We start from the raw sequence: 8638 nt of genomic DNA, 5'->3' as shown, positions 1-8638 counted from the left end.
AGTCTCTCAATATCCAATATCTTCCCTCATTTGAAAAATTCATTTTAAACTTTGTAAGAAACTATAATTGCCTTCCACTGGCAGCAGTACTGTGGAGTGGTTACTCCAAAGAGCCCTCCTGTACAAAAATAATGAGTTCTTGGCTAAAATAAACTCTTCAGTGCACTAATGGGCTTCCAGAAAGTAAAGGAAATCTCCCAAGGACCCCAGCACCATAACCAAAAAGAATAACCACAAGTGAACACTCTGTGGCTTGAATCTGAAGTAAAACACTGAGCAAGAAGCAAACTCTTAAGGACAGGGTGTCCCTGAGGATGAAGCCAGCTACTGGGAGACCTAAGCCTTCAGCCTGGCCACTGGGACACTGAACTTGGCAGCCCCATTAAGCCAAGAACTGCTAAGGGAGACTACAGTGGTCGATGCTGCGGTCTCTGGGTCCCTTTAGAAGCAAATGCAAATCCCTCTCTTACTTGGGGCCTTAGATTAAGATCAAACAAATAGAAGTTCAAAGTCAGCATTATCAAAGACTTAAGGAAACAAGCCACTGTAAATGCTTAACGAAACCAGCAACAGATTTAGGTCCCCAAGGACTTAAAATATTGGCTTTATGCATACAAAATGTAAAATATCAGTTACTGTGTCAGCAAGAACAGGACATAATACCAACACTGAGGAAAGAAAAACTTGCACTGAAAGCAAAGGGAGAATGCAGACAATTGTGTAGTACTTCACAGTTTTGCCTAGGGCTGGTTTTGTCCCTTTATTCCTGAAAGCATGGAATCGTGGAAAGAGCTATCTTTGCATAATGATACAAATTCCCTCCAGCAAACAATCTACTACCACTTCATACAGAGCCCACAGGAAAATGTTCAAATATGAAATCTTCACATATTTCAATTATAGACTGAAAGCATACTGAGAGTCACTTTACCCTCATAAAGACAGCCTCACTGAATATGGCAGCAATACCCATCTGATCATGGCAATATTGCAGTGAATTGGGATAAACAAAAAAATGCAGTATGCTACAATAACCCAACAATCCTAAAATGCCTCAGATGATTTGTTCAGTTGTTTGCAGACAGTCCTCTATGTTTGTCAATTTAACCTTCAAAGAATCCTTACCATTGTATATTTATCTATTCTTAAACAGTCTTTCACACAACTAAGTCAAATATTCATACACTGGCTAATCAATGAGTATTTTCAGCTACTGTACAGTGAGGTTCCATTTTTTTCCATTCAATAGTATCTGTGCAATCATTTAATTGTATCATACCTTTATAAACTGTAAAAAGACACTGACAGAAAATATCAATGTCACTAAGACTTACAGTAGTGATAAGGAGTCTCAAACGAACCTAAAGCTAAGATGAAAATAAAATTACATATGCCAAAAACAGCAAGTCTTTAACCTTAAGAAGATGTCCACTGGACTTAAGCTGGTGGACAAACAGCAGCTCAGCTGCAAATGAAAAGAACAAAAGAGCATTATAATCTCCTGAACTGCTAAGCAAATAAAGGAAGAGGACAGTCTGTCAACACACAGAACCATCAACTACCCACCCTCACGGACGGCTCCTTCAGTGAGACAACCATCGTGATAAAGTGGCCATGACTGAGGAGTGTCATCTGCCCTGACTCAACATGAAGCTAGATGGGATGTACAACAAAACCATGGTTCTCAAGCATGGATGCAAGTGGGGAGTACAGGTCCAGCACGGGTGACCGAGAGTGTACACTGTATCTCTCAAGCACATCAGTCTTCTCAATGGTAAGTCATGAATAAATGCTTTTACATTAAAATAAAAATGATATTATATTAAACAAAGCACAACATTTCCCTAATTGTTCTCACATAACGCAAAACAAAGTTTTGGGTTTGCAGGTAATGGCTGGACTATGCTCTCAGGCTCAGTGGGGATAAACATTCACTCCATTATTGTTGACAGAACTTCCTGGAAAGGAATGCAATTCACTAACAGAACTACATTTGGCACAGTTGGGACCACAAAGACAAAGCCTAACATTAACAAAACTAACACATGCAAGGCACAATCCCCATTAAAAGCTCTAATCATTTAAACACCAGTATATATTTAACAAATATAGAAGGCTGATTATCAAAGTAGTAAATTAAATATATTAATGTATAAAGCCCTATGTGGGCAAGAAAGCCCAATGAAGGCAGACATGTTTTGAAAAAATGAACCCAAGAAACTCAGAAGCAAAAGTGCCTTTGCCTTGATAAAGAGAGAAGCAAACATGAAAGGTAGATGCAAAACTACATTCCTTCTATTTGCAGGGCAGCAAAGGAGACAGACAGAGAGAACAGAATTATAGACACAGGTGTGGGGGAGAAGGAGAGGGAAGGATGTAAGAGAGAGTTAACATGGAAACATACACATTACCGTATGTAAAACAGATAGCCGACGGGAATTTGCTGTGTGACTCAGGGAACTCAAACCAGGGCTCTGTAATAACCCAGAAGGGTGGGACAGCGAGGAAGGTGGGAGGCAGGTTCAAGAGGGAGGGGACACAGGTCTGCCTATGGCTGATTCCTGTTGATGTTTGGTAGAAACCCACAGAATACTGTGGAGCTATTATCTTTCAATTAAATATAAAGTTTTAAAAACTACATTCCTTGTATTTCATTTGTTAATAATCTCATTATTTTCCAGATTGTAAGTTTTAATGCTAAGAAATGAAACACCAGCAGTTGATCCTGAAAATTATAGGCCCTCCTAACTTCTGGGGAAAAAGAAATTCTCACCAGTATCAGGAGAAAATGATAAACTCTTCCTATAACTTCAGAAAAAGACAATACACTTTGGCATCATAAAACTATCCTTTAAAATGTTATTTCTCAAAGAACAAAAGATTACTGTAGTCAAGAAGAATGAAAAATCTTATTTCCGATCTATTATTTTCTGTCTTCATATCAAATGTGGTTTTTTTGTAGCATTTATTATAACTTAGAATTATTTGTTACTTCTTTAAAAAAAAATAAAGCTTGAGCTTCCACCTTTTTTGTTTATATTTTACTGTGCTCTTAATGAGGTCCTGTCACATTCTTGCCATTGAATATTTGTATGTAGGTTGATGTGAAAGAATAAACGATGAATAAAAGCAAAATAAAATAAAATTGTTATTTCTGATCAAGGAGTCCCAAATATATCCAGACTCAGAGACTGTTATGTCCCACGAAAGTAACTTTTAACATTTATAAAGTCTGTAATTCTGATTGGTTGTCTCCCTTAATAGGACTAGCCTACTGTACATGCACACATGCTCAGTCACTCAGTCATGTCTGACTCCTTGCCACCCTCCTCCACGGACTGCAGCCCGCTAGGTTCCTCTGTCCATGAGAGTCTCCAGGCAAGAATACTGGAGCGGTTGCCATTTCCTCCTCCTGGGGATCTTCCTGACCCAGGGAACAAAACCTGCGTCTCCTGCCTTGGCAAGAGGATTCTTTACCACTATGCCACCTGGGAAGCCCAGTAATGGCATTTAAATTAACATTTGCTTCCTAAAAAAAGAAATATCTGTGATATATACAGAAGTCAAAATAAATAAAAGTCTCAATCCTACCAGCTCCCTTATTTAAAAAAAAAAAAAAGAAAGAAAAAATCTATGAGTCTCAGCTAGCTTAAATTAATATAGGCAAAGAAATAGGAATGGTATCAGGTCATTTAAAAATGAAAATTATGAGGAAAAGTAGAATTTTCAAAATTGTATTTTTATTTTTCAAATTCTATCCTTATGTTACACATGCTACCCCCAGAACGTCATCTAAGGCAAGACTTACTGTAACTGCCAGGAGATTTTTCTTCATAAGTAAAATGAAGTTGTAACTCTTCCTCTGACATCTCACAAATGAACACTTTCAGCAAACAGCAAATAATAAACAAAGCATTGTGTGTCTGCCAGATGAAGATGTGGCTAGAAAGAACAAATCACACAAAAATCAGTGTTTAATCATGAGCACAATCCATTTATTTCTAGTCCATGATTTCTCATTTTGCTTGTAATATTAGAATAATGTCCATATCTTTCTTCATGGCCCATGATTTATGACACTGGGCCAATGACATGTACTACAGTTTACCTCATACTTTATTCTGTATTTTACACAGTGAGTCAATTTAGAAAAACTTTTTCCTTTAGGCATGACTGCTCTTTGTTCTTAACATTATAGTTGTCCCATATACAAGCAATTCAAACAAAACTAAACTAAAAACAGAAAAAATAAAAAATACAATAACAAAGAAAATGTATGCAAATACACAACCAAATTTTAAATGGGGCATCACCAGTTGTACAGTATTTGTATACCTGCTATTTGTATTAATAATCATGGACTCAGAACAATTTTAATTGAATTCAACATAAATTGTTTGGAAACAGGGAAATGAGCAATCTTTTAAGATACTATCATCCAAAAATAGTTTCAAAAAATTCTTGAGTGCATAAAAGGTGAACCTTCCACTATATAAATATAAAACCATAATGTCTAATCGGAAACTTCATTCATCTAATATGTAAGAAATAAAGGACACAAATGTAGAATGAAATAATACTCACACTAAGTCATTAAACTAATTCAGCAGTGAAAATAGGAAAAAATTAACTTTTTAATAATAGTTACACAATTAATCTTCTTAAAGAACATATTTATAAAGACTGTCTAAAATGCTAACTAAAATCAGATTCAAGAATTTATAATCTCACCCTAATGACTTGGACAGTTAATTAAAACCTCTTTTACTTTTTCCCTGAATAATGAGAATAATTCCTTTATAGCTTTCAAAAGACCATAACCTATTTCTACCAATAAGTGAATAATTGTCATACTGTTAAATATAAATTAAATTTAGAGAGAGCAGCCAGCTTACTTTTGACATTCTGCTGAAAGTTTTAGTTCTTTGGTTCTAGAAAGGAAGACCTTAATTAGTGCACCAAGGTTTCCTGTTCGAGGATTATTTTCAACTGCAAGAGAAGAAAAGGTTTTAAAAAGTTAAAGTTAAGGACTGAAATCAAAGTGGACATATCATAACATTTCTAAAACCAAATATCAAATTGAAGTTGCTCAGGGACCAAGCTTATTGTCAATTTCAAATCTAATTGGGGGAATTAGCAATGAGAGAAATTGCTGCTTGGTCTTAATTCTAAACAGCAAAAAATTATTTACAAGTGATAATGATAGAAACTATAGGAGAAGTTATCTCATCTCAGAACTCAAAACTGTAAAGAAACGATGTACATGGGAATAAGTACACCATTAGAGCACACCTGTTTAGTATTCAATAACTGTCCAATTAGCCCAGGTCTATCTACTGGGTATGTGTTCTTGTCGCACACAGCTTGAGAGCAGACCCAAATAACTGCATAATCTTCTCATTATGATAAATGTGTAGCACCTTGCTAATCCAAGTGTGGTTCATGGACTAGCTGCAACAGCATTTACCTGGGAGCTTGTTGGAAGTGCAGAATCCCATGGCCACCCTACACTACTCAAGTTGACAGTGCTTCTCAAAGTTCAACATGCATTTAAATCACACAGCATTCTCATTAAAGTTTATATTCTGATTCCACATGTGTGGAGCGATTCTGCATCTGTGACAGTCTCCCAGGTGATGCCCACTGCTGCTGGGTGGAGAACTCCACTAATGAGTACCAAGGGGCAACTAAGTTAGGGAGGTTTTGTCCAGCTTTCATAATCCAGAATAGGCATGTGATTAGATATCATTAGAGTTTCACTCTGAATCAAAAATTTCCTACTTTTAAGCTCTGGGTTTAGCTTAAAAGTCCCGGAAGATTCCACATGCCTCAGAGCAATTCAGCCTGCACACTGCAGCTCCTGAGACGGCGTGCGGCAGGAAGGCAGAAAAGCATGTGGAACTAGACTACAGAAAGTGTTCAAAGCTCAACTCCACCACTTGACTATCTGTGTGACACCTGTCAACTTCTTTAACCTCTCTGTACCTCAGTTTCTTCACCTGTAAAATTCAGATAATGATAACACTTAATAGAAAACTAATTTGACTCTAGAGCTTGAATCTGTTAACTAAAATGACTGTGTGAAAAAGGAATTCTCTGTGTCCACAGGAGTTCAAGCAAAGTCTAGGTAATACTCAGATAATGATAATAACCTCACTAAAATACCTATTCCCACTTGGAATACCCAATGGATGCCCAAGGTCCAGTAACCAATATACCGAAAACATAGAGGACAGAGACATGTTAACATCTATGAAGATGCAATCAACAAAATCTCACTGTGGAAAATTCTACTATCCACTTCCTTCAATAAGAAAAAATTGAGGGGGGGGAGGGAAAGACAAATTCAGGAGGAATTAGCTATGAAAAAGAATTGTAAAGACATATTAACTAATAAAAATGTGTGTACTTTATTTGGCTCCTGATTCAAACAAACCAAGACAAATAAAAATCTGAACAGTTACTGGATGTTTTATGATACTAAAAATTTGTTTTTAGTAGATAATGGTATTTTTTCCTTTAAAAACTCATTACTATGAGATACATACCACAATACCTATGGATGAAAAATATAATGCTTAAGGTTTGTGCCAAATTAATTATGTGAGGATATGTTTTTGGATTCATATACACTTTTTTAATTTGTGCACTTTTCTACACATGTTTATATGTCAATAAATAAGTGAGAGATACAGATGATGCCTTCAAAGTGTGGTGCTGGAGAAGACTCATGAAAGTCCTCTGGACAGCAAGATCAAACCAGTCAATCTTAAGGGAGATCAACCCTGAATATTCATTGGAAGGACTGATGCGAAGCTCCAGTATTTCAGTTATCTGATATGAACAGATGACTCACTGGAAAAGTCCCTGATGCTGGGAAAGATCAAGGGCATAAGGGGAAGAGGGCGTCAGAGGATGAGATGGTTGGATGGCATCACTGATGCAATGAACACAAACTTGGGCAAACTCCAGGAGATGGTGAGGGACAGGGAGGCCTGGCATGCTGCAGTCCACAGGTTGCAGAGTCGGACATGACTAGGCAACTGAACAACGGATGAAACAAGACTGGCCACGAGTTGAAAATGACTGGAACTGGGAGATGAACATATGGGAGGTCATTTTATTATTCTCTGTCTGCCTTTGTATGGGTGTGAATTTTTTTCAAAATAAGGAATTAAAACACCCATGAAGAAATACACAAAAATCAATGCTCAGGAAAAATGCTGAATGAGGACAGTCCTTTTCCACCCAAAAAAACAGGAAATCCTTTAACAAAATACAAATTCTATAGAACTGAACAAAAGTTTTATTTGTTGGATCATTAGCAGGCCTAACTGCTAAAAGTACTTTTGTCTACTCCAACCAGAACACTCAACACTAATCGTCTCACCTGATACCTTGTTATACAGATTCAAAGGTAACAAGTCCCAAAAAACAACTGGTAAGAAGTAAACAAGGTGAACACAGAGCAATCTTCACCTCCTTACATAAAACAACTGCCTTGGCTCTGACAGTACTATCCTAACAGGTAAGAACTAGGGGGAGACAAACAGGAATCCACTTAAAATTCACTATGAGGTAAAGAAATTTGTCTTGGACCCAGAGCGCCTCATGTGTAGATCCAGGGGATAAATAATAAAGATGAATACAAAAAGCCCAACAAAAATAATGGCCCCAAACATCCCCAAATTGATAAAAAACATTAATCTATGTATCTAAGTAAAACCCCAAATAGAATAAAGAATAAATTTCAAAATTTTGTCAAAGTTAAGGCAAAATCTTGACAGCAATTAACAACAACAAAAAAGACTTATTTACAAGAGAACAACAATACAATTAAACAGCAGACTTTCCATCTGAAAAGAGGCCAAAAGGCAATGGAATAACCTAGTCATAGGGATGAGAGAAAATAAATGCCAACCAGGAACTCTGTATCTAGAAAAACTGTCCTTCAAAACGAAAGCAACAGAGAACAAGGGACATGACTTTACAGTGGAGAAAATGGACAAACACAACACTGGCCACATAGTCAAGGTCAACATCATCAGTGCAACTCATGCGTGCACCCCTGATATGATGTGTTGAGATCAGCACATCACCTCTGTGATGCCTACAAACCTGTAAGTCCCGTCTAGCCACGAGAATAACATCAAACAAATAGAGGGACATTCTGGAAATACTCTACCAGAATTTCTCAAAACTCTTAAAAGTCATTAAAAACGAGGAAAGTCTGAGACCAGAGGAGGTTAAGAGACTTGATGACTAAATGCAATGCAGCATCTTGAAAAAGAAAAAGGACATGTGGGAAAACTAGTGAAATCTGAATAAAAGGTCAAGATTAGATAATAGTAATGTACCAATGTTAACTCTTTAGTTGGGACAAATATACCATATAAATGTAAGTTGTTGACAATAGAGGAAACTGATGAGGGTTATATGGGAACTCTCTACATGGTTTTGCAACTTTTCTATAAATCTAAAGCCATTCTAAAATTTAACTTTCATTTTAGAAATCTCAGTAGATGGGTTTAACAGAAAAAAAGATTAGTAAACTAAGGACAGATTAATAGAAAATATCCTATGGAAGGTCAGAGAGAAAAAAAAAGTAAAATACAAAAAAAAAAAAAAAAAAACCAAA

General features: G+C 36.5%; 1 protein-coding gene across 2 annotated transcripts in view; it reads right to left on the bottom strand.

Moving 5' to 3' along the window:
- Positions 1–3634: 3634 nt before the first annotated feature.
- Positions 3635–8638, bottom strand: part of LOC104995808 (dymeclin-like) — a 64353-nt gene continuing 59349 nt past the window's right edge. The window contains exons 4-5 of one of the 2 annotated variants that reach the window (XM_010849825.1): positions 4896–4989; positions 3635–3942 (exon numbers count right to left, since the gene is read on the bottom strand). In XM_010849825.1, the coding sequence (XP_010848127.1) occupies positions 3789–3942; positions 4896–4989 (248 nt within the window). In that variant the 3' untranslated portion in view covers positions 3635–3788. The remainder of the gene's footprint in view (positions 3943–4895; positions 4990–8638) is intronic. The other variant, XR_826094.1, reaches the window with a different exon arrangement.

Source organism: Bison bison, unplaced genomic scaffold (genome assembly GCF_000754665.1).
Source record: "Bison bison bison isolate TAMUID 2011002044 unplaced genomic scaffold, Bison_UMD1.0 scf7180017864287, whole genome shotgun sequence".
Classification (NCBI taxonomy): Eukaryota; Metazoa; Chordata; class Mammalia; order Artiodactyla; family Bovidae; genus Bison; species Bison bison.
The sequence above is the reverse complement of the archived record's forward strand: the minus strand, read 5'-3'. Positions and strand labels throughout refer to the sequence as shown.